This window comes from Rhinopithecus bieti, unplaced genomic scaffold (assembly GCF_001698545.2).
Source record: "Rhinopithecus bieti isolate Rb0 unplaced genomic scaffold, ASM169854v2 scaffold_56806, whole genome shotgun sequence".
Taxonomy (NCBI): Eukaryota; Metazoa; Chordata; class Mammalia; order Primates; family Cercopithecidae; genus Rhinopithecus; species Rhinopithecus bieti.
Window position 1 is genome coordinate 1,986,119 of NW_016823424.1, and position 26,115 is coordinate 2,012,233.

The 26,115-nt window shown below is 42.7% G+C and overlaps 1 protein-coding gene across 1 annotated transcript in view; it reads right to left on the reverse strand.

Annotated features, from left to right (window-relative positions):
- Positions 1-26,115, reverse strand: part of SLC4A8 (solute carrier family 4 member 8) — a 92,420-nt gene that overhangs the window by 47,674 nt on the left and 18,631 nt on the right. Inside the window, 9 exon segments of the mRNA XM_017861522.1 lie at positions 5,037-5,137; positions 6,268-6,414; positions 7,437-7,524; positions 8,625-8,782; positions 10,092-10,183; positions 11,194-11,382; positions 14,671-14,831; positions 16,129-16,264; positions 16,752-16,898. Coding sequence (XP_017717011.1) covers positions 5,037-5,137; positions 6,268-6,414; positions 7,437-7,524; positions 8,625-8,782; positions 10,092-10,183; positions 11,194-11,382; positions 14,671-14,831; positions 16,129-16,264; positions 16,752-16,898 — 1,219 coding nt within the window.

A 26,115-nucleotide genomic window follows, 5' to 3' on the forward strand; every position in this document is an offset into this window, starting at 1 on the left:
TTTTTTTTGAGACAGAGTCTCGCTCTGTCGCCCAGGATGGATTGCAGTGGTGCAATCTCGGCTCACTGCAAGCTCCACCTCCCAGGTTCACACCATTCTCTTGCCTCAGTCTCCTGAGTAGCTGGGACTATGAGCGCCCGCCACCATGACCGGCTAATTTTTTTGTATTTTTAGTAGAGACGGGGTTTCACTGTGTTAGCCAGGATGGTCTCGACCTCCTGACCTTGTGATCTGCCCGCCTCGGCCTCCCAAAGTGCTGGGATTACAGGTGTGAGCCACCGCGCCTGCCAGAAATGGTTTTAAGGAATTAAAACTTTATCCTAATAGCATGTCAAGTTACTGAAGAACTATAAACAGAGGAGTGACATAATCAAACATAGATTCTGGAAGGACCACTCTGTGGTAGTATGATGAATGGAACATAGATTAGGATGAGAAATGGATGGATTCAAGAGCTAATCAGGAGGTAGAATCAACAGGACTTGGTGGCAGGACTTCAGCGCCCTTCTCCTCTTCTCAAAGATGAGACAGACCAAGACCAAGATATCCCACACTAAGGAGGAGATGTGTTCCCAATTCAATCACTTTTTCTAAGAGTGGAGCCACTGCACCAGGGGGAGGGCTGTCAGGTGAATAACAAAAACAGCCACTCAGCATTTTATAGCACAAATCACCTGGTTTATTCTACCAATCAATGGCATAGAAAAAAAAGGAAGAGGGACTATTACAGAATGGGAACATAATAACCAAATGCAAACTCTGATTGACTCCTATGTCAAACAAATGAACTCTAAAAAAGATGTTGCTAACACAATCATAGAAAGGTTTAATAAGAATGGAGCACTAGACAATGTAAAGAATGATTGCTAATTTTGTTAGTTTGATAATGGCATGATAATTTTTGTAATGTCCTCATCAAAGAGATGCATACTGAAGTATTTACAGGTAAAATGTCGGTGATTTGGTTTAAAATAATCTAGAAAACATAAAAATAAAATTAACTGGGAAGAAACAGATGAAATAAGATTGGCAAAATGTTGGTAATAGTTGATGGGTATCTGGGGATCATTAAACTATTCTCCCTACTTTATGTTTGAAATTTTCTATAATTAAAAAGCTATTTTTTAAAAGCACACAAGCTACTCTCTTATGGAAGGGGACTTGGTGAGCTCTCTTTCCTTCTCTCACCTAGAAGACTGGAGGAGTATGAGGAGGCCTGGGATCTGTATGCCAGGGGAGAAGATCCAGCCAGCCCTTTCTCCTGGAACACTCTCTCTCATCTAGCTAGTACAATGGGTGCGCAGGTGGACACAGGACAGACACTTACCCACCCGCTCTGGTTCTGGTGGGTATAGTTGGGTTCACCTTTCCTCAACTTATAGCAGTAACATCATAATCTAGGTCTGGGTTTAGGGAAGAGAAGCAAAGCCAGCCTTGTGATCTGCCTTAGTTTTAGCCTATCTGGCAAACCTAGCTTAGGTAAAGGAGCTATCTACATGATCTAGCCTAAATCAAGAGGCCTCAGGGTTTGGGGCCAATGCTTCAGTTAGTAATAAAGTGTCACTTTGTCTTGCTTTCTCCTCTAGGTAAATAGCCCCTCAATACCTTGCAGGCAGCAGTAATTTATCTGGGGCAAGATTCAAGTATTTCTGGGTTCTTAGCTAACATAGCATCTTATTATCATGTGATTATCACCTCTTCATTACCAGTCATCTTCCTCTGGAGAGCATAATTCTGTGAGAAGAATCCCCCTGTATAATAGTGACCCCCTACACACACATACACACACACACTCTGAGGCTACCTGAGATGCTGCCATGAATACTCAGCCCCTAGACACAGGAGGAGAGGAGTGTCTGTGAGCAACAGACAAAAGATTTATGTGAAATGGATTTCTGAGAAGCCGTAAAAAGGGAAGACATCTATCTGTCTAGCAGTGATTAAAAGGTAGGGAAAGATCTGAGCTCTTATGGATGGTATAACTATAAATTAATAAAATAATTTCTGAACACTTTATGAAGTCAACCTCATACCTCATTCATGCATAAAATCAGACTATGGTTGCACATCTACAACAGATATTCATCAGGCATGGATGCTTCTTTCTGTACTTGGGATTTCCTTTCCCTTTCAACACTGTCCTTCACATTCAAGTTTTCTGGGGCAAGAGGCACACAGGGATATGAGTTTAATTTAAGCTTGATGCAAGAAAGGACTTACCGGTGTAGAGGGTCACTAGGCTCTGGAGCATAGACTTAAGGAACCCTTCCCTGGAGGGCTTTAGAAACAGGCCAACCATCCATTTGTCTGGTATACTTTGGAAGAAATCTGTTTGAAGTGTGGGGGGATCATGGAGATAGCAGCTCCTGATTCTTTTTTCCATTAACCCTTCCCAAAAGTGGCATCCCCCATAAGGGACAGAAATCTACCCTGAAAAGACCCTTTCCAGAGCACCCTCCTTGCTGTGGAGCTTGTGGCCTAGGAACACTCTAGTCATATTTTCTTCTTTGTTACTTATGGCATCCCTGCCTTAGTCAATATCAGGGAGGTTTAAGACCTGTCTTAACCCTGGCTTGGAGGGTCAGATCACACAGAACTCACAGTACCATTTCAATTTTGTCTTCTTTCCCACCTTCTTAGAGTCTACTTCACCCTGCCTTCAAATACTTCTCCATCCAACAAGGATAACATTCCCTAAGATGTTATCCAAGTTTTGCTCCAAGATTGTGCAACATGGCATGCATAAAGCAGTTCTGCATCTCAAAGAAACACAACTAATAGTCCAAAAAATTATAAAACCCAGGCTAATGTGGTTTTAATATGCAGTCCAGGAAAGTACAGAAACTTATAGGATATCCACATGCAAAAAAAGGCTCACATTTACCTCCCACATAATTTGAGACTGAGAAAGAGGCCAGAGCTGGACTGGAAATATGATCTTCGCAGCCATTATGCCACCTTGCCTAAGGGGCTACAATGGGAGGAAGGTCATATGGCTTGAGGCCCTTTACTAAGGGCCCTAAGGAAAATGACACAAGCTCAGAAAGAGGAAGCATCTCCCATATCAAGCAGAGCTAAGCTCTGAGCCCAGAGCTTCCTTTTAGCTTTGTCAATTCCAGAAGTTCCTGACATGACATTATGGGAGAACTCCTTCAAACTCCATTTGAATTTGTGAGTTAAGATACTTGCGGTTTGTGAATAAGCATATGATCCTGGCAATATAGGATTTCCTTGGGGACATCAGATGCCATTTCCAAGATCTTATAACTGTTGAGATCCAATATAATGGTCTCCCAAACCCTCAGGTGGAATTGATTATAAGTGACCCCCTTTCACAAAGCCTGGGACGCTAATCCATTTGTTTTCTTTGGCACCAATAGCAACCTAAAATCTCACCTCTGCACAGATACTGGTTTGAGGAAAACCTTGTTGCCCTAAATTCTACTACTTTCAAACTCTTAAGTTCCTAAACTGTGGATACCCTTTATATCCAAAAGATAAATTAGAATTTTGAAATATCAAATCCATACTCAAAACCTTTTCCTGAAAAAATTACTACCTCCTCTAGGAGAGTCTCTATCCTGGAACCCCTTCTGAGGACACATGCTTCCCTTGAACTGCCTCTCAATACCAGGCCTCCCCACCCAATTGAGACCTCTCCCAACTTTAAAGAAAATGTTTTTTAAAAAAGGAAGGCTGCTCCCTCTTTTCAGTAGCCCTTCCATTGCAAGCACTCCTTCTTTCCACCAATGCTCCCTCCCAGAGCACAGCTATCTTCCCCTACCCTCCAACACATTTTTCCTACCAGAAAACATGCTCCTCGGCAGGACACTGCTAGTCAAGTACCATTCTCTCCTGTTTCTCTGTCTCCTCTCCTGGTTTCTCCCTGGATTTCCAAGATTGGAAAAATAAAATGCTTTCCACAATTCCAAAACAACTCTGAGTTTCCACTGGGTGGAGTGCTGAGGATAGAAGAGTAAGGAAAGCAACCTCAAGCAAGGAGGCAGAAAAGAAGAAAGCAAGGGGTTAGAGGACATAAAAGCTGCTTTCCATAATCTGAGTCCTGCCCTGAGAATCTCTACCCAGCAGAACCTTCTTAAACACAGCACAGCTTAACAGAGACAGAGCCATAGTCTCAACCTTCTCTGGGGACACCTCTGGATATCACACTAACTCAGAATATCATTCTCGTTTACCACCTTCTGACCTAGGGAATAAAACCTCCTAGTCTGGGGACCTGCTTCCCTCACCTACCTCCTCCTTGGACATCTGTCCTTAAAATGTTGGCCTAGAAGAGTAGATTGCCTATTCTGAGGCACATACACCTAAAATAGTACCTGTCTTCCTACTCTAATGGAGTTTCTTAACCTAAAATGTTTTCCTAAAATGTTTCTTAACCTAAAACATTTATCATACCTAGTCCATTCCATGCTACAAAATAGACATCATTCTAAAAGTATTCATTCATTTCATTCATTTGGCAGATATTGAGACCCTACTCTGTTCAGGGCACTGTGCTGGGTCCTAGGAATGTAATGGAGCCCCTGCTCTTTGGGAACAAACAGTCTAGCAGAAAAGACAATAGATCAACCAATAATAATAAAGTATGATAAAGGCTGTAATGTAGGGAAGGGAGGTCAGAGCTCAGTACTGTGATATTACATAGCAGGAACACCTAACCTCATCCAGAAAGAGTCCTAGAAGGCTTTCCAAAGGAAGCGACACAAGAACTGAGACTAAGGATAGGTAGGAGTTAGCCAGGAGATGAGGAAAGGGAAGAGTGTTCAAATCAGAGTGAACAATGGTAGGAAGGACTGGAGGTGAGACAAAACATGGTAGGTGATTTGAGAAACTTGAATGAATACAATATTTGATATATTCATAATACTTCTAGTCAGTGATTCCATTTGAAATGTCATTCTTCAGCCAATAAATTCCCACTACAGAGAAGTAGGCTGAAAGAAAGAGGATGCCTCGTTGCTTTACATAACTTCTACCCAATAAGCAGCATTGCTGTAAAACGTCCCAGGACTTACCGCCCAGTGCGCTGAAGTTCTGGCCCACTGTGACCCCCATGTGGTTCCTGTTCTATGTGGCAAACATTTCCATTTGGAACTCCAGGCATTTTCCTTTTTTCCTTTTAACAGAAGACTACAAAATTAGTAAAGGTAACATCTATCTTTCCATCCTGCTATCAGCAAGGAGTGGCAATGGGATAACCCAAAAGCAACCAAAAATGCCCAAGTGTTTGTAGCTTTCAAATACACTTACTGACTTGATGCAGCTTATTGACTTTACTGAAACACACACACACATACCGCATAATTTCTCTTCCTGTTCCACAGTACCTGACTCCTAACTAAGCCTTGCCTAGAAAGAGAAAAATGGGGGCTTTGGCATCAGATATGACCTAAGTTCCAGTTTCAAATCTGCCCCTGTGTAATCTTACTTTACCTTAAAATCTTGCCCTAGAAGATAGTTTTATTCCTCCTTTTGTAAAACTAGAGATAGCAATATCTTTTAAGGGATGTTCCCGGGAAGGCTGAATTTGCATATATAAAGCACCTGGCTGGTGTCTAGTACACAGTAGGAGTTCCTTTCCCATCTTTAATATGTCAGAAAGATATCAGACATTCTATTTGCTCTCTTTATACAACTTGATTTTTTCATTTGATGACTTGTATACAATGTAGTCACAAGAAATGTTCTCCCTTCTCTCTGCTATTTCACATCAATCCTTCAAAATTTGGCTTAAAATTCATCCTCAGGTAATCCTGACTAACCCCATCACACCTGAGCCAATTTATGTTACGCAAATTCTCTTTTTTTTTTTTTTGAGGTGGAGTCTCGCTCTGTCACCCAAGCTGGAGTGCAGTGGCACCATCTCGGCTCACTACAACCTCCACCTCCCAGGTTTAAGTGATTCTCCTGCCTCAGCCTCCCAAGTAGCTGGGATTATAGGCACCCACCACCACACCCAGCTAATTTTTGTAATTTTAGTAGAGATGTGGTTTCACCATGTTGGCCAGGCTGGTCTCAAACTCCTGACCTCAGGTGTCCACCTGCTTCAGCATTCCAAAGAGCTGGGATTACAGGTGTGAGCCACGACGCCCGGCCCAGATTCATTTCCATTACTGTTTTGATATTCTAGGTGCACCAAAACAGGGCTGCATCTCGATATATTTAGCATATACCCACATGGACTTTGCTTTGTCCATGGTGGGCAGTCAGTAAGTGACAATAGCCACATTGGCTGATGTGCATTACCTGGGAAGGGACGTTTTTGGGTGGCTCAATTCTAATGGAGGGATCCCACTCTCCTGGAGGGAGCACCGTCACCTGGTCTAGGAACTCATCAATCCCCGCCAGGAGATCATCTCGCTCTTTTGCTTTATATGCTACATCATGAAAAATCTACGGAGAAGAAAAAACCCTCAGGAAAGTTAAAAGTAACTTTACATGAAACAATCACCAATGGATATGGTGAAAAATGAATACAACCTCTTGATTTTTATCTCTGTCATGGGGATCTGAGATGCAGAAAACTTTAGCACTTAGAGAAGTACAAGGATAAAAGGATTTAAAAAATGAGTGTGGAAATGAGATGCATCAAAAAGAGCTAAATATATGTCTGCTAGTATAAGAAGAGATAAGACATGACTCTAAAGTTGTACAATTATGTTACCTCCACAAAGGATGGAAGGAAAGGCAAGATGTATGAAAAAAAAATTTTTTTAAATCAGTTTTCCCAGGTTGAGAGGGAAATTTTCTTGATCATGAAGGTTGGAAACACTGGATGGAATTACTAATGAAGGTCCTTCATGAATTAAGCCTAACAATCAAAGAAAGCTGATAAAAAACAGGCCACACCTCCCTCTGCTGCCTAAGGCATATGCCTTGAAAGCCCTACTTTGCAGTTTACCAAGCAGTGCAGTCCTTATTAGAGTATGCACTGTGGGTTCTATGTCAAAATGTCAAAATGTCTGATTGTTTTGGTACAGACTAGTCAAGACATTCACACTACACTGCCTGAGGTCACACCCATGACTTTATACAAACTGGTCTCATTTAGTGGAACAGGAGTGAGGTTTCTATATGTAAAGAGCTTGAATGTATTTAATTAACCATCTTCTCTTGAAAGTTAAGCCAACCTTAATATATTTCTCTCTATATCCTACTTGGCAATAATAGTTTCCCCAGAAAAAGATTTCTCTGCATTCTTGATTACTCAAAAAAGGAGAGATAACATAGAAAGAAAAATCCTTTAGAGCTTGGTCCTTCCACACTAGGCTCTCAGAGAAGTGCCCTGAACTACTTCCCAGCAGACATTGCGATGGAAAGTATTTTATCCCCAACAATTAGCATAGTGCCTGGCACAGAGTAAATATTCAATAAATATTTATGAGATGGAAGACTGAAGCAGAAGTTGCACATACCTCATCTGTCATGATGGTGGCCATGGATCTGCCAATCTCATGGTACTGCTGACCTTTCCCTGCTGGACCCAATAAGATAAACAAAAATCTGGCAAAACACACAGAGGGGGAAATTATGTGAGTAAATATAAAGAAGGGCTATGAGTACTCTCTAAACAGCATAAGATTTCTCTCTCCTATCATACAGAAATCATCACTGCTGCACCTTCAAAAAAAACAAAAAAAAAACAAGGAGACAGTAATGAAGGAGCACTTTGAGTTGCCTTGACCTAATAATAGCTCTACTATGGGCATTGGAAGCTACTGTGTGGCATCATTCAATAATGTGGTTACATTTCTTAGGGTTTCCATAGACACAATTCCTAGCTGTAGAAAATATGCTTTTTCAAAACATGGCACTGTGGTGCAAATTCAAGGTTGTCTGAATTCCACTTATTGTTCTAATAAGAAAATGATGGGGAGAGGAGAGGGATAAGGAAGTTGAAATCATCAAGCCTTACATAGGAGTCTAAATGTGTTCTGGACATCTGAATACTCTCTATAAGTAGCAGGGCTCCGAATCACCAGCATCACCACCTTCAGAGTGCATGAATAGCCTTCTGAACAAATGCTTGTATATCTGCAAACCATGCAAACCCTGCCAGAATTGTGTAAAGGGAAACAAATACCTTTATTCAGAGACGTTTCCCTGGAATATGGCTCTATAGAACTGAGAAGATAAGACTTGGCTTCCTATTTTAACAAGTTATTGGCCCTTGCTATGTCCCGTGAATGGTCTCAATTCTCTATTTCCAAGGCTGTAGATACTGTGCAGTCACAGCCTGAGAAATCTCAGAATTCCTTTTCATGGTGGTTAATCAAATATACCTCAATTTTCTGAGATTACCCATTTTTTTTTAAAAAAGGACAGAGTCTCACTCTGTCACCCACACTGGGGTGCCATGGTGCCATCCTCGGATTCTAGCTCATTGCAGGCTCAAACTCCTGGACTCAAGTAATCCCCCGCCTCAGGCTCTTAAGTAGCTGGGATTAGAGGCACACACCAGCACATCTGGCTTTTCTGCTGAATTGTAAACACCATTCCTAAAATTAATTAATTCTAAACTTCAGTATTAACTGGTTTCTTCTACCAGCACTACATAAATTTGAATATGAGATACAATGCATGAGTTTTATCTTTGCCTTTACCTTGTTGGGATTGGCACTTCTGTTAGGCCTGAGAGAAGAACAGCTGGAGACAGCCTCACAAAGGCAACAATGGGACGGTCCAAAATATCCACCTCTCCAACCAGGACATTGGAGGCCTCAGCCCCAGTAGGAATTTTTTTCATGAAATGAAGGTCTACCTGAAAGTTCAAAACAATCCTCTGACAACTTGGGACCCACCACCTTAAATATCATTTTTTAAATTTTTATTTACTTTTTTTTTTTTGAGACAGAGTCTCACTCTGTCACCCACGCTGGAGTGCAGTGGCACAATCTCAGCTCACAGCTCTCTGCCTCCCAGGTTCAAGCAATTCTTGTGTTTCAGGCTCCCCAACAGCTGGAATTACAGGCATGCACCACCATGTTAAGCTAATTTTTCTGTATTTTTAGTAGAGATGGGGTCTTGCCATGTTGGCCAGTCTAGTCTCAAACTCCTGGCCTCATGTGATCCACCCGCATCAGCCTCCAAAGGTGCTGAGATTACAGGCGTTAGCCACGGCACCCGGCCCCATCACCTTAAATATCAATCACCCTCCTCATACCTTACACTCATATGTCATTTTATGGTTAGCAAACGTTTTCTTACACTATTTTATTTGATCCTTACAAAAACCCCAGAAGGAGGATATGACAGACTGTATTCGTCCCACTTAAAGGAAAAAAAAAAAAATGAAGTATCTGAAACCCAGAGAGGTGAAGTTGCCTTGCCCAGGACCACAGAGCTTTTAAGGTATAGATTTGGATTTTAAAACCAGGTATTCTTATTTCAATCCCAGTCCCCTAAGCTTCCTCCAAGAGAAACGTTTCTGAAGCTCTGGGTCACATTCTTTCCCTTTTTAAACACTCAAATGTTTTGTCAGGGGTTTCAGGTTTTCTAAATAAAATGGGCAGCCCTTATGAGCAGAGAAAGTGATAAGACACTATCTGTGTTTTAGAAACACAGTGTCAAAGATAGACCAGAGCAAGGAGAGGCTAGAGACAAGGAGACCAAGGCTTGGACCAGAAGCTGTAGTGAGGCACTGCTACTACAGAAGGCCTCAGATACCAAAGTCACAGTCCTCAAGGAGAGCTTCAACCAAGAATTAGTTTTAGGAGACATCTGTCTCTAAATAGATATCCAAAACACTGTTTTGGCAAAACCCTTGGGGGTGAGAAGGAACTGCTGGAGAGCAGGCACCAAAAAAATAATCAAAAAATCAAGAGATCTGTGTTAGGGAAGATTCTAAGTAGCTAGTCTCAGTTTTCAGTAGGTTGAATCTGGAGGAAGAAACTGTTGAGTCAGCTTCATCCAGGCTGAAGTAGAAGGGAAAAGACATGCACAGATGGGCCTCCTTTCTTAGGGAAAGAGTCTTGAAACACTAAACCTTACCCAGATTCCAGCAATTAAACTCTGGATTCCACTAAAAAGAACCATAGGCCTAGAAGCCAATTTCCCACGACTCTGCTCACCTTGCTTAAATCCACAGGACTGTGTTCACAATTGACTCCATTTTTTACCTCAAGATTTGTAGTTGGAACAGACTGAGGAGACACGGTTTGACCTATTTGGAGAAAATCAAACAAAATCCTGAGTCCCTGCCCTTTTCCCCTTCTGACACATCCCACCCAGCATCAGTTGGTTCTGCCTTCTCCTGCAAAGCCTACATAGAAAAGAGGTTAAGATGACTGTGAAGTCAAGACCCACACACATCTTTCTCTTTATCTACTAGTTAGTGGTAAGAGGACAGAGCTCTTGCTACTTCTACACCTTCTTTCTGAACACATTTATGACCCTCTTTTATTTCTCTATTAAGGCAGTGATCCTTCACCAGATGTGCATATGAGAGAGCCCTATGGAAAACTTTTCAAAAATATAGATTCCCAGGCATATCCCCTGCACCTGGTGATTCAATATGAGTAGAGACCAGGAAATAAATGTAGATGAGACCCTGCCTGGCCACAGGAAAAGGAACCAATCAGCAACCGAAATTCTGAGTGCTTATAATCCACCATGCATCTGGCTAAGGCTTTACATGGATTAACTCATTGAAGTTCACAATAAATTTGTGGAGTAGGTCCTATTATTACTCTTACTCTATAGGTAAGAAAGTGAGACTTAAAGAGGCTTAGTAGAGTGCCCAAAGTCATACATTTTGTGAGTGGTAAAGCCACAATCACAAGCCTACAAGTCTGACTCAAGAACCTACTCTACTGTATTTTGCCTCCCTAATCTAAGACATTTGTTTGCTCCTAAAAAGCTCCAGTTTACCTGCTCTGGTCTCAAGTTATCCTCAATGTGGCTATCTCTCAAAAGCTACATCAGTTCTGAGGCCACCCTGGGGCATAAGTCCCTCACTTTGGGTCCGTTAAAACCTATCTGAGGAATGCCATGAGAGAGAGATGGGCACCAGTCCCAGTCAACAATCTTACTAGTCTTGAAAAAGTATTAAGTGCCTAAGTGGACATGGAAACATATTAGACAAATACAGCCCCTACCCCTAGTAAGTCAGTATCTCCAACTAGTTCCCAATGTCTTATTAATAATGAGAGAAAAATCACCTAATAATCTTACCATGTTTATCCATTGAATGAGGATCAGACTGCTTCTTGCCAACCTCAGCGAAGGAGCGAACAATGGGAATGAGGTTGTTTCTCTTCTTTTCATTCTGATGATGATGCTTTTTGAGAAGGGCTTCCCGGACTTTAACTCTCATGCTGTCATTCAGGTCACTGGACAGTTCTTGCTGATCCAGGATCAGGTCTGGAAAGTAGGCACTCACATGAACACTCAGACTGAGGGTTAATGAATGCAAGGAGGCCAACATCAGGTGGAGTGGGGTAAAGGGCATAGAGTAGGGGGAAGCAGCTCCACTAGGGTCATTGGGGTGCAATTTTAGCTTCATGTCTGAAAGTACCATTTGATGATAGTGACTGTGAAAAGTTATACTTTATTCATGTAACAAATTACTATTATTGGGCATAGAAACTAGTGAGCACTAGCACAACAATTTTTACAAATGAGGAAACTGAGTCCCAAATGCTAGAAAATTCTCCAACGTCTTACATCTAGCAGTTTGCAGAGCTGGGATTCAGATTCAGGACTGTGTAATTTGAAAGTTCACATTATCACCTACTTTGTTCTGTCATCTGCCAAATTTCCCCTACATTCCCTTCCTCCAAGATTTTAACATTGCTATAATTGTCAAGAAGAACTATAACTGTAGAACTCCAAAGGGATATTTAGAAGAGGAATCTATAAGAAAAATTAAGTTAACCACTAACCCCAGACTGTTACCACCAAGCATCACCTTTAAACCTATCAAGCCCAACAGAGTTGAAGGGGAAAAAAATCTCAATACCTAGGGATAAGTGGCAGTCAACATAGCAGTTATCAGTATGGGTTCTGGAGTTAAAGGCCCACATTGTTTCCCTGTTCTACCACTTTCCAGCTGTGTGATCTTGAGCAAGGTATATAATCTCTCTATACCTCAGTTCTTCATCTGTAACATGGAGCTCATATTATCCGTCAGAAGGTTGTTATGGGAAATTAAACGAGATAATATAGAGAGAGTGCTGATTTTCCTTTATGCACTTTACTCTGTATCACTAAAATATTATGAATATATTAGGTACCTGATGTGAAGAATCATAGCACTTTACTTCAGTCCTACATACTACTTCAAAAGCCTCCCAAAAACCTCAACCTATCCTCAATTTCTAATTCCATCCACGACTATCCAAGTACTAGAAGCAATAAATGAGGAAGACCTATTTCATACTCAAGCTGAAGAGCCATATTTCTGTATTTTTAACCTTTATATTCATTGGTTCCTTCCCCCGATATTATAATCATGCTTCAGGACCCTTCATCTTGGGAGAAAAAAAAAGAACATCCACCTCATGTCTCCCTCTATCTATCGCCTCCTGTCTCTTATCACTTAAAGTTATCAGAAGAAGCCGGGCGCGGTGGCTCAAGCCTGTAATCCCAGCACTTTGGGAGGCCAAGACAGGCGGATCACGAGGTCAGGAGATCGAGACCATCCTGGCTAACATGGTGAAACCCCGTCTCTACTAAAAAATACAAAAAACTAGCCCGGCGAGGTGGAGGGCGCCTGTAGTCCCAGCCACTTGGGAGGCTGAGGCAAGAGAATGGCGTGAACCCGGGAGGCGGAGCTTGCAGTGAGCTGAGATCCGGCCACTGCACTCCAGCTTGGGCGACAGAGCGAGACTCCGTCTCAAAAAAAAAAAAAAAAAAGTTATCAGAAGAAAAATTATCCACCCCTTAACTGCCACTGCCCACAGTGCAGGTGATCTCACCTGAACTACTGCAATAGCCTAATGCATTTCTCCCATCAATTCACCCTCCATACTGCTGTCATCATTATCTTTCTAATATGCAAAATCTGATTGATCATTACCCTGTCCAAAACTCTCCAGTGACTGCTGTTGTTTACAAAGTTTTTTTTTTTTTTTTTTTTTTTTTGAGACGGAGTCTTGCTCTGTCACCCAAGCTGGAGTGCAGTGGCCGGATCTCAGCTCACTGCAAGCTCCGCCTCCCGGGTTCACGCCATTCTCCTGCCTCAGCCTCCCAAGTAGCTGGGACTACAGGCGCCCTCCACCTCGCCCGGCTAGTTTTGTATTTTTTAGTAGAGACGGGGTTTCACCGTGTTAGCCAGGATGGTCTCGATCTCCTGACCTTGTGATCCGCCCGCCTCGGTCTCCCAAAGTGCTGGGATTACAGGCTTGAGCCACCGCGCCCAGCCATTTACAAAGTTTTAAACAGCTTCAATGGCTCCCAGGGATTCTTCTCCCTAACAAACAACCTTTTTAGGGACATTTATGGGATTTCAGACAAATAGTCAAAAGTTAGAAAAATGTGACTCCAATGATGAACATGAGAATTTCATTTTTTCCCAGGCAGAGTGATACTTCTGGGGTACCTCCCTGAAAAAGAGGGGGACCCAATGTCCCATCAGTGCTTACCCCTCCCCTGGGTCCTCCTATGATCGCAGACAGACAGAATGACTTGGATACTTGAAATAGAGAAAGATTTGGAGAAATATTTCTTTAACCTGTCCAGCCAAACAGAACCAATTCAAGGGAAAACTCACACTATGCACCCAGGTGTTTCTCCATGCAGGCCCCAAACACAATAACTTAACACTCAATCTCTTCAGGAAGAACAATCAGACATCTCCCCTTCACATCTCACTGAAGAGGTAGAGGCACTTTGGCTCAAGTTCCTGCATATCTGCCCTAGATGCTATATTTTCAAGTCTTTAATTCTCTTTACTCCTTTTTTCCACACAACTTCCAATTGTCCCTTTCTCTAATTATTATCAAGCATGTCTCTGTCATTGCACTTATTTTAATTGTCATTTCCATGGCTATTTCCCCCACTTGAAGGTGAGCTCCTTGAAGGCAGAAACCACTTCTTTCTTTTTCTTTCTTTTTTTTAAGAGACAGGGTCTCACTCTGTCACCTAGGCTGGAGTGCAGTGGCACCATCTTGGCTCACTGCAGCCTTGACCTCCCAGGCTCAAGTGATCTTCGTGCCTCAGCCTCTTGAATAATTGGGACTATGGGTATGAGCCACCATGACCCGCTAATTTTTGTAATTTTTGTAGAGACAGGGTTTCACCATGTTGACCAGGCTGGCCTGGAAGTCCTGAGCTCAAGTTATCCACCCACCTTGGCATCCCGAAGTGCTGGGATTACAGGTGTGAGTCACCGTACCCAAGGGGACTTTATTCCCCCATGCCTACCACATTACCAAGTATATAGCAGATACAAAATAAAACATTTGCTGAATAAACAGACAAATGGAAACTTAACACCATGTCATTTGAATCCCATAATACACCTGTGAAGTAGGTAGAGTCGTTTGTTAGCCTGAAACACTTCCCACAATCAAGGACATTGAGGCCTGGAAGGTTGTGGCTTGCCCAAGGTCACACAACTGTATTTTTTCTGCCATACCACACTCTTTTTTTCCCCACTCTTCTTAAATTTATAAGAAAATTTCTCTGTTTTCCCTTCCCCAACCTTACCTGAAATTTCTTCTATGCTATTTGCACGCATATCCAGAAGGACTGTTCCATTAATAAGGCAGCTCCTTAGCTCAAACAGGCTGTGCAATGAAAGGGTTGCCACGTAAGGCTTGCTCCAGCGCTCTCCTCCATCTTCAACATCTTCTTCAAACTTCAGCCACCTGAAAGCATTACAAATAACTAGACGCCAAAGATAGAAAATGAGGAATTTTTAAGAGAGAATCTCCAATGTAAGCCACAGAGGAAAATATCTGGATAGCCATACTGAACATTGTAAAATCTAATCTATATGTTCAGGGTACATTGGTAAGTGAAAAAAGCAGGAAAAAGAACACTGCAAGATTGAGTATAGTTTAATTCCATTCTCATTTTTAAAAAAATTTTAAAAGTCAAATACATACATGTATAAGACACCAAATATTACATTCCTCATTAACCCTGCAGCTCTGGAATTACAATTTTTTTCTTCTTTTTGCTTATCTTTATTCTTAAACTTTCTATAATGAGCATGAGTTACCTGTACAATTAAAAAAATAGATTTAATCTATATCATTTGGACACATTGACAAATCACATTAATAAAATATTTTTCTTTTTATCATTGTCCTGTGTGACCTTTAGTGTTCAGTGCTCTGTGTGACCTTTAGAAGTCTGCCAAGACAGAATAACAAAAGACTAATTGCCTTTTCACTTAGTACCAGGTCAATTGGCCTGTTTAAATCTCTCAGCCCATAACATTTACAATACAGTAGGCATCCAGCAGGAACCGTTTCAGTGAGAGCTGAAGCCACACTTTCCTAATTACCCACCTCGCTCCTTCCTCGAGGCTCAGGCATCATCTGTAAGGTTCACTGGTCAGTTACTAGAGGAGCCTAGACATGTCCTTGGTTATCCTGAGGGCTCTTCTGGGATTTGAGTCTCAGAGAAACATAGTTATTCTACAACCACTCCAGGAAGCCTACAGTCAGGCTGGATATAATCCCAAGGGTCTCTATGAGGTTGAATTGTCCCAGAGGAAGTTAAAGTCTCAAAAACTCTGTGACTGCCGGTGAATTTGAACCCTATGGTTCACTTGCAGAAGAAGTCTGGACCTATGCTGCGTCTGCTAAACTAGATCCCCATGAAGGTGGCCCTGTCTACATCTTCTAAGCCAGACCTATAATAGTACCAAGATAGCCCATAAACTTACTCTGAGCCCCAAACAAATGAGAGGGGACCCCTGAATATCCCATGTTATTTCACCAATCCCATGCTCCAGGTCAGCTGGCATAGATATCACCAAAGACATCATAAAGATGCCAACACCAAAACTCTCCATGGGAGACGCTGGAATGTCAGTCCCCATGTCAGTCACAGCTTCTCCCAAGAAGAAACAAGGCAGGCAGGCCTGTTACTTGCTGAAAGGTATACATTTGCCTACCCAAGCAGATCTTGATGCAGGCCATTTTAGGGCCTCACCTGGCTGTTTCCTTCCACTCAGCATCTTCTCCCTCTTTCATACAGATCTCATCCAGCTCTGTAAACAGCTCATGAGGCACATGCTCTTCATCTTCCTCGGTGCCAAGAATGAACTGAACACGCTGAGATGGTGTGTCTAGGAAATCAACCAAAGAGAAAGGTCTGCTCTAGCCTCACACTTAGAATAGAAATAGCATTCTTCCCTACCTAACAACTTTAGGAATATATATAGACAACGAATGCAGAAGAAAAATATTTCTTTATTCTCAGAGGAAAAGCTACTCTGTAGAAGTAGTTTCATGGGATGAAAAATTTATGAATGAAGACCACTTGAAGAAAACCCACAAGAAACTGGAAAACTGATGAATTTTGATCAAAAAGATTGGCTAATTCTCTAGCAAGGGACTTTACCTATTATGGTATTGATTTTAGGAGGTCAGAACTGCGAAGTTTTCACGAAAATATTTTTGCCTCTCAGAGGCATTTCTTCTTGGAAGGAAGCTCTGAAAATCCTACAAAAAGGCTCAAGAATCAAGACCAGCTGCTAATGTCAGTCACATGTCCCCTCAGCCTCCCCATGTCTCTGGGCCATGGACACCCGCCCTGTCTCCCAAGGCCATTACCGTGGGCCAGGGCTTCCAGGCCTTCCTCCCCCTGGCTGGCTCCTTTGCCTCGCCCTCGTCTCCGGTGCTTCTGGCCATGAGTGCGGTGGTGCCGATGGCTCTGCCGGCCAAGCGGCATCCGAACTCCCACATATAGAGTTCTATGACCTGGAAAGAAGCAGAAGGTCTGTGGAAAGAACTCCTTTAGTTAAAAAAAGAAAAAAAAAATGCCTAGCATAGTTAAGAGAAAAAAATATCACAGTTCTTTGGTCTGGTCACACTCTGGAATAACAAAACTTCAAAGACTTCCAGGAGTAAAGATATAGAGATTTGGAGTTGAAGGTCTCTTCCTTTGTCCTGCACATGCCTGCAAACTTCACAGAGATCTTGTGAAGACTGAAGAAATAATGTGATTTCCAAACTGTAAAGGCTGATTCAGATGTTATTGTTATGACGATGACAATTTGACTGAGTGATTTTTTTTTAAGGCAATACAGTTGCTCTATGACAAGTGTGGCAGGTCTTGGCAGAGAGGCAGTTTAGAAAAGTGGTTAAGAGCACAGGTAAGGCTCAAATCAGCCCACCTGGGTCCAAAACTCAATTCCATCATTCACTTGCCATGTGACCTTGAACAATTTATCCAATCTCTCTGTGACTCATCTTTAAGAAGAAATATTAAAAGCTTAGCATTTAAACTCACAGAGTTTTCATAAGCAGTAAATAAGGTTATGCATGCAAAATGCTTAACACAATGCCTGGAATAAATTGTAGCAGCCTAGGATGTATTCATCCTAGGATCAGCTTCCATTATTTTATTTTCTACATTGTAGCACACACAATCTAGAACAGTACTAAAAGAGACTAGTTATAAGTCATGAGGAGGGTGAGGCTAGGGTTAAAAAAAGACATTAAATACTGTACAGAGAGAGGGGAACATGAGAAAATAAGTGACCCAATATTGCTCCCTCCCTAGTTCCTCTGCTTCTATTCCTTCTTTTCTTTTCCTCCTATTCTTTTCTTCTTGAGACAGTATCTCACTCTGTCACCCAGGCAGTAGCCTGGTCATATCTCACTGCAACCTCAAACTCCTGGGCTCAAGCAATCCTCCCACCTCAGTCTCCCAAGAAGCTAAGAATACAGGTGTGCACCACCACACCCAGCTAATTTTTCAATTTTTTGTAGAGACGGGGTCTGGCCACGTTGCTCAAGCTGATCTCAAACTTCTGGCCCCAAGCAATCCTACTGTCTCCACCTCCCAAAGCGCCAGGTTTACAGGCATGAGTCACCACATCTGGCCTTATTCCTTCTATAAGCCTGCTTTTGTTTTGATCCAGATTTCCAGGTCTCTGTCACCTTTACCTGGCCTCCCCTTGCCTTCTTGCCAAACCTGAAGCCCAGAATTTGGGGCTGCTGATGCTCCCATGCCCAAGACATCATGCCTTGGTCTTCTCCCATTTCTGCCTGGTTACTGCTGCTCAGCACTCTAGATCTCAGACCCATTCCCCACATCTTCCACCAAAGGAGCTGTTCTAATCCTTAGCCACTGTCTTCAAATCCACAACCTTATCCACATTCCTTCCTGCTGAGAGCAGGTGACATTGCTTCAGTTCTTTTCTTTTCTTTTCTTTTTTTTTTTTTTTTTTTTCTTTCTTTTTTAGATAGGGTCTCACTCTGTGGCCCAGGCTGGAGTGTGGTGGTATGATCACCACTCACTGTAGCCTTGAACCCCCAAGTTCGAGTGATCCTCCCACGTAGCTAGGACCACAGGTGTGTACCACCACACCCAGCTAATTGTTTTGATTTTCAGTAGAGACAAGGTCCTGCCATGGTGCCCAGGTTTGTTTCAAACTCCTGAGCTCAAGTGATTCTCCTGCTTTGGCCTCCCAAAGTACTGGGATTACAGGTGTGAACCACTGCACCCAACCCTCACTTCAATTTTTCCTGAGAAGAGATGGAAGAAGTTCTTCTCTTCCTCAGTCTGGCCCCCTCTCCTCTGCCAAGCTGGGTATGTTAATGAGTATGACTCTCTATCTCATTGCCTCCCACCCCTCTAATGTCCTGTTGCTTCTGTTATCCTCAGTCTCTCCTTTCCATCCATCCCTGCCACAGGTTTCTCCTGACTTCTTAAAAAGAAACCTTCCTAAGCAGTGCTACCCTCCCAAGCTTCCGCTGTTTCCTCTTTCCTTCTCTATCAAACCAAGTCCAAAAACAATCACAGCCTGACTCCCTTTCCTTACCACTTCCTTGTTCCACAGCCTCTGCATATGGCTTCCGACCCCAGTCTGTGCTGAAGCTTCCCTCGTTAGGGACACCACACCACTCATTCACCAAATCTCTATCATCTTACATCTCTCTCAGCTTAGTTCAAAAGACTTTCTTGAGAGCCCACACGTTGCAGGCAGTATCCAAACCACCTGGATGCTCTGGGTTCCCTGAGCTCTGGTGCCACTGCCCTCCCCTGGTTCACTTGCACTACTCTGACTGTGCTGCTCCATCCCCCAACAAATCACCAAAGGAGAGCTCCTCAGGTTTCTGTCCTTGGCCCTTTTCTTCTCTCTTTTTAGTGTTAAACACTCTTCTATTTTCAAAATTCACTTCTACAAATGACCTTCAAATCTCTATCTACAATGATTAACATGTCACAAAGCAAACTCACCATCCTCCATCTCAAATCGGTCTTACACTCATTCCATGTTTCTGTTCATGGCCTTGCCATTTTCTCAACTTCCTAGGCTTGAAACCTGAGCATTACCTTAGATTTTCAACTCCATTCTCTTTCTCCCTCACTGTACTTTCTATAGATTAGGGCCATCAAAACTCCCACTTTGACAAAGTAGGGACCCCTTCCTGTCTCTCACATTAAATTAACCCTGCAAACAAATCCTCCTAGTCACAGCTCTGATCATGCATGGCTCACCCATATGAATTCAGGACCTTCATGCTCAGTACTCAATCTCCTTTTTAGTCTTTTATACTTTTAATACAAATTATACATTCAGTGGGGAAAAAAATTGAAAGACCTCTCAAGAATTGAGTAACGAGCTCAAGAGAAACAAAAAGTGGAAATCCCGGACGGGCGCGGTGGCTCAAGCCTGTAATCCCAGCACTTTGGGAGGCCGAGGCGGGCGAATCACAATGTCAGGAGATCGAGACCATTCTGGCTAACATGGTGAAACCCCGTCTCCACTAAAAAATACAAAAAATTAGCTGGGCGTGGTGGTGGGTGCCTGTAGTCCCAGCTACTTGGGAGGCTGAGGCAGGAGAATGGCATGAATCTGGGCAGCAGAGGTTGCAGTGAGCAGAGATCACACCACAGCACTCCAGCCTGGGTGACAGAGCGAGACTCTGGCTCAAAAAAATAAAAAATGGAAATCCCACATGCTCACAGAGAATCAACATTCTGGGGGGAAAAAATCTAGAGATGTATAACTGCCATGTACCTCAGCAACCAAATGGCATGGTTTTGACTCCATCTCCTCCTCATGCACTGCAAATACACCTTCCTTCTTGGTATTATTTCTGATTTCCCCCATCAGATGTGCTGCCTCATTCCTTTAAATTCCCAGTGCCAGGCCAGGCACAGTGGCTCAAGCCTGTAATCGCAACACTTTGGGAGGCCAAGGCAGGAAGACTGTTTAAGGCCAGGAGTTTGAGACCAGCCTGGGCAACTCAGTGAGATCTCATCTCCACAAAAGGTATTAAAAAAAAAAAAGATAGCCAGGTGTGGTGGTGTGCACCTGTAGTCCTAGCTATTTGGAAGGCTGAAGTGGTAGGATTGCTTGAGCCCAGGAGTTCAAAGCTGCATGAGCTTATGAGCTATGATCATTACCACTGCACTCCAGCCTGGGTGACAGAATGAGACCCTATCTCTAGATAGATAGATAGAGAGAAAGAGAGAGAGAGAGAGAGAGAGAGAGAGAGAGAGAGAGAGAGAGAGAGGCAGATTCCCAGCACCCTTGGTTAGCGCTTTTCTCATGTACTTATTTTTCTACTTTGCATCAAAGTTAAGCAGCTATCTCTCTTATTCTCCACTCTTCACTTGGCAATTTCCTCACTGTCCCAAGTTAGACCTTTCTCTCAGAATGCCTACATAATCAAGCACAGTGTTTCACATATGGTCATTGTTCCACAAATGTTCAGCAAATAGAATATCTTCCAAGTACCTCCCTGCAAAGCATAAGCCCTTAGGACTTCCTCAGGAGTACATAATCTGACCTAAGAGGGCCTCTGACTCTGACCTGAAAGGGGCTACAAGAGGAACATGTAACCAAACTGAATGTGTTTAGGGCATATAAAGTACTCACCAGGGCATAGGGAGGTTGATAAAGTCCTAACTGACCTGAGAATGGAGAGCTTCATCAGGAAGACTTCCCCGAGAAGGAGACTTGATGGGAAGAGTTGTCAACTCTTTATCTTCTTCTTTTCCCAGCAATGGGGTTTCCTAAGGCTGCACTCAATTTCCTTGATAGTGCTCTCCACTTCCAAGTCAGGTTAAAGTGCCTTGGGTGCCACTCTAACACCTTTCTCTATTTGTCTCTCCTTTTATTTGACCTCTCTGTTTTCCAAATTCCAAAGTGATAAAGCAAAATAAAAAAGAAACAGTAAGGATTAGAGGATAAGATGATCAGAGATCTGCTAGAATGTTCAGAGGCAGGAGGATAAAATGTTTAGTATCCGGTGGAATTGCACTTCTTACCCTCCCGTCTCAGGAGAGTCTTCTGTTGCCTCGTGTATATCTCAGGTCATTTTTAAGAGGCAGATCTCTGAACATAATGGAGTCATCTTGCAACTTCATAGAAACGGAAATATAGAGCCAGAGGAGGTCATCTGCTAAGATGTGGGATTCCAGACCCTGACATTATCAGTATAAACTATAAAAAGCATATAGCGTGAAAATACTAAATTGAATACCATCTTAATAAAATATCATTTGGTAACTCATTATGTTCCATTATAGTATGTTAATGAAATCCCTGTAGCACACTACTGAGACCAACCCAGGTGGCATTAGCAGCAGACTAGAGTCAAGCAATTGTGCCAGATCCTGTCCCAAGGGCTGGGGATACAATAGTGAACAGAACAAAGTCTTCAGGACACATATTCTGGTTGGAGGAGGTCAGAAATAAAAACAAAAAAAAATCATTTAAATATTGATTATTACTACGAACCAAATAAGGTACAATGCTAGAGTGTCTAGGGAAAGGGGTAGGATGGAGAAGGGAGACTTTAAAATGATTAGAGGGGACATCTGAGTGATAAGAAGGAGAGGCCATGAGAAGACCTGGGAGAAGAGTGTTCCATGAAGGTGGAAGATCAAGTGCACAGGTCCTAAGGTAGGAATGTGCAGAGCTGGTTCTGAGGCAAAAGGATGGCCAGTAAGGCCAGGACAAGATAGAAAAGGGAAGGAAAGGAGATGTACAAGGACAGAAAAACAGGCAGTGGCAGTTCATGAAGAATCTATGGGCTGTAAAAAGCATAATTAGATCCTGAACAACCACTTCTGCCCAGGCACAGCGGCCCACACCTTTAATCTCAACACTCTGGGAGGTAAGGAAGGAGGATCATTTGCATTCAGTAGTTTGAGACCAGCCTGAGCAACATAGCAAAACTCCACCTTTATAAAAAATAAAAAATTAGCACAGGCATGGTGGAACATGCCTGTAGTCCCAACTACTTGGGAGGCTGAGGTGGGAGGATCACTCGAGCCCAGGAGTTGAGCCACGATCGCACCACTGCACTCAGTCTGGGTGACAGAGTGAGACCCTGCCTCAAAACAAAACAAAACAAAATTTAAAACTAAACAACCACTTTGGCCTCTAAAATGATGACCTGGGTGTTGTAAAATCTAGTACAGCTAGATAGAGCTGGGCTTAGGTTAAGAACAGCCTCAGTGAGAGGTGACTTTCAGTTCTTCAATAGAGACATCCCAACCATGGGTTTCTTCTTCCCAACAAACCCCGCAAAGGATTACTGGCCAGGCTAGAACCTCTACTTCTCCTTGCTCCTTGAGCCCATTCCAAATACTTCCACTGGGCTCACGCTGGTATATGGCTAGTATTATTTAATTTTAAAGGAGAAATTGAGGAGGCAGTGATTGGATATTAGAAACTGCATTATTAGATTTCATGTTATTGGTTTACATTACTCACTGTCACTATTAAAGTAAAACAAGGAGGCCAGACCAAATGACTTCCTGGGCTTGTCCAGATGATGGCTAGTCCAGGTTCTAACGTTCAAGTCCTATGAAAGTTTCAGGCTAGGTTATTCTTCAGAAAAGACACGATGGTTCAATTGTTCTCATGTCCTGACTTACTACTGCAGAAAGGGACCACAGAAGGGGCTTAGTAAATGTTTGCTGACTGAATAATATATGGTTTTGCTTGGTATCTAAACTCTCACTATGTATGTTTGAGGCATAATGGGGAAGACATCCTATAGATGCCTTGAATGGTTCTGTAGGAAGTAAGGTAAAGCTTACTTTAGTACAATCAATTCTCATGAACATTAGCCAGTCACAATGCCTGCCTTTTGAAAATATCAGAGAGACAGGCAAAAATGAAGTCAAGTTCGGCAGGGGGTCAGAGCTAAGAAGGACCAAGTGGCTATCAGAAAATCAGGCATCAATTTATAGCGTGGGGGTTCTAAAGCAAGGATTTGGATTTTGTGGAAAAGTTGGCAGAAAAGATGACAAACAGACACTAGAAAATGAATATAGCACCAACAAAACCCAGTCCATCCAGCTGGAAGCTGGCCATCCAGTGACCTCATTAAACTAGTTCTGTGGTCACTTTGTTGGCCGTTCGACCGTTCTTTGCCCCGCTCTTCTACCTACCAACTTGCCCAAATCCCATTTCTTCCCATCTAACTCCCTATTCTTTTTTCCAAAAAGGGTCAAACCTAGTCTTTTGGAACTATCTGTGTGCAAATAAAGTATTCCAATTTAGTAAAAATTACGGGAAAGATGTAATTTTACTGTATATTTTTAAAAATAAGTACATATACACATGCAGAGAGCAATCTTCAGTGAACTGGCAATGAATCATGTGAAGCAGGACAGGAAGCATAGGTTTGACCTAACCTGCAGATGGAGATTGCGCCTACCAAGCAAGGTACAATGCAGTACATGCACACTGTTTACCCAGCACTCACACAGAGCTCATTAGCACATACAACAAGGTGCTCGGCTCCTCTGGGCTTACAGGTTAACTCAAGCCCAGAAAGTGTTCTGTGTGACAGAGCAAGACTGCCTCAAAAAATAAACAAACAAACAAAAACAAAAAACCCATATTCTTGGACTAGAGGTTGTTGTTTAATATAAATAAATAAAATGGGGTAAGGCAGTGATTTACAGTTTATGTCATGTAGGCAGAAGGTATGAAATACAGGGGAAGGAAGACCTGGAGATTTTTTTTGCACCCAGCACTCACACAGAGCTCATTAGCACATACAACAAGGTGCTCGGCTCCTCTGGGCTCACAGGTTAACTCAAAGTCAGTAACTGCGGAGGTGAATCTCACATGTCAAGCAGCTGTAAGCCTTTTTAAAAGTTATAAATATGACCAAATGGCTCTTACCCCTGTCAAAAACATATTAGAAGGCCTTAAACTTACTCCAGAGTTCATTAATCTAGTAGTTAATCTGGAATAATGATCTGCCAGAAAAAATGGAAAAAGCCATTCCTCTAACTAAAGCAACTGCCTCTTGTTCCTCTGGGACTGGGAAAGTCCACTGAAGCACATCATGGACTATTGCTCTTCTCGAGTTTATCTTTGGAAAGTGTTCTGATGTTTGCTTTTGACTCTTCCCACATATTAAAAAAAAAAAAAAAAAAAAAAAAAAAGCAACATAATGGCTTAATCCAACTTCTCTTACTGATAGAATTAATTTATGCAAAAAGAGCCACACTTACAAAGTTTCTAACAATGTGCACAGACTAAATCTCAGAAATAGTTCTTAGAATGAGGTAAGGATAGCCAGGCATGGTGGGACATGCCTGTAGCCCCAGCTACTTGGGAGGCTGGGGTGGGAGGATCACTTGAGCCCAGGAGGTCAAGGCTGCAGTGGGCCAAGACTGGGTCACTGCACTCCAGCCTGTGTGACAGAGCAAGACTGCCTCAAAAAACAAACAAACAAAAACAAAAAACTCATATTCTTGGACTAGAGGTTGTTGTTTAATATAAATAAATAAAATGGGGTAAGGCAGTGATTTATAGTTTACGTCATGTGGGCAGGAGGTATGAAATAAAGGGGAAGGAAGACACGGAGATTTTTTTTGCAGCCACAGAACCTTGTATCATGGCATGCATATTGAATCTGAACACAATTCGCTTCTGTGTTCCATCAAAATGGTACTCATTTTATTCTATGCCTTCAAGAGAGAACACTACCCTGAGTACAGCCTCACTGAGTCCTAGGGCTGCCCTTCAGAGTGAGTCTGGGTGGAACCCACAGCACAGCCAACCCTACAGCAAATCCCAACTGTCTCTTCTCTTCTCCAGAGCTGGTCTAAAAGCACATCAGGCCTGAGATCTGGTTCTAGCTTGTCCACCATTTGCATGTAATGCTTTTTTTTAAGTGTTAACATAAATAAGCTTCTAGTTTTCAAAAAAGTCTGTGTACAAAGGACCATCTCCCAGCACACTATGCACTAGTAAGGCTATCATCATAGGAGGCTTTCTTTTTTAGCAAAGTAGAACATGCATAAAGAACAGATGACGTCATCTGGAGAAGCTGCTCCCACTGCCTGATCTCCATGGATGGAACCAGTTATTAAGATTCAAGAGAGCGGCCGGGCGCGGTGGCTCAAGCCTGTAATCCCAGCACTTTGGGAGGCTGAGACGGGCGGATCACGAGGTCAGGAGATTGAGACCATCCTGGCTAACCCGGTGAAACCCTGTCTCTACTAAAAAATACAAAAAAAAAAAAAAACAACTACAGGCAGGCGCCTGTAGTCCCAGCTACTTGGGAGGCTAAGGCAGGAGAATGGTGTGAACCCGGGAGGCGGAGCTTGCAGTGAGCTGAGATCCGGCCACTGCACTCCAGCCTGGGGACAGAGCGAGACTCCGTCTCAAAAAAAAAAAAAAAAAAAAAATCAAAGGGGTTGTCCAGGGTTGTTTTCCGTCCCCAAGGTGAACAAGGGGTCATAAATGGTTACCTCCTTGCTAAGGGCAAAGGTCCAGTGGTGCTTGCTATAGGACAACTAAACTGACAGCAACGTGGCCCCAAGATGCAATGAGACGGTAGAGAGATCCTGGGATCATCAGAACAGAAGAAGAGGCAAGAGCAACATACAAAAATTTTATTTGATGGGGCAAGATATTGAGGTTGGGTGGTTAATGATAGTTACTGTCCTCCCTTGCAGGCTGTGTGGCAGAATGAAAAGAGC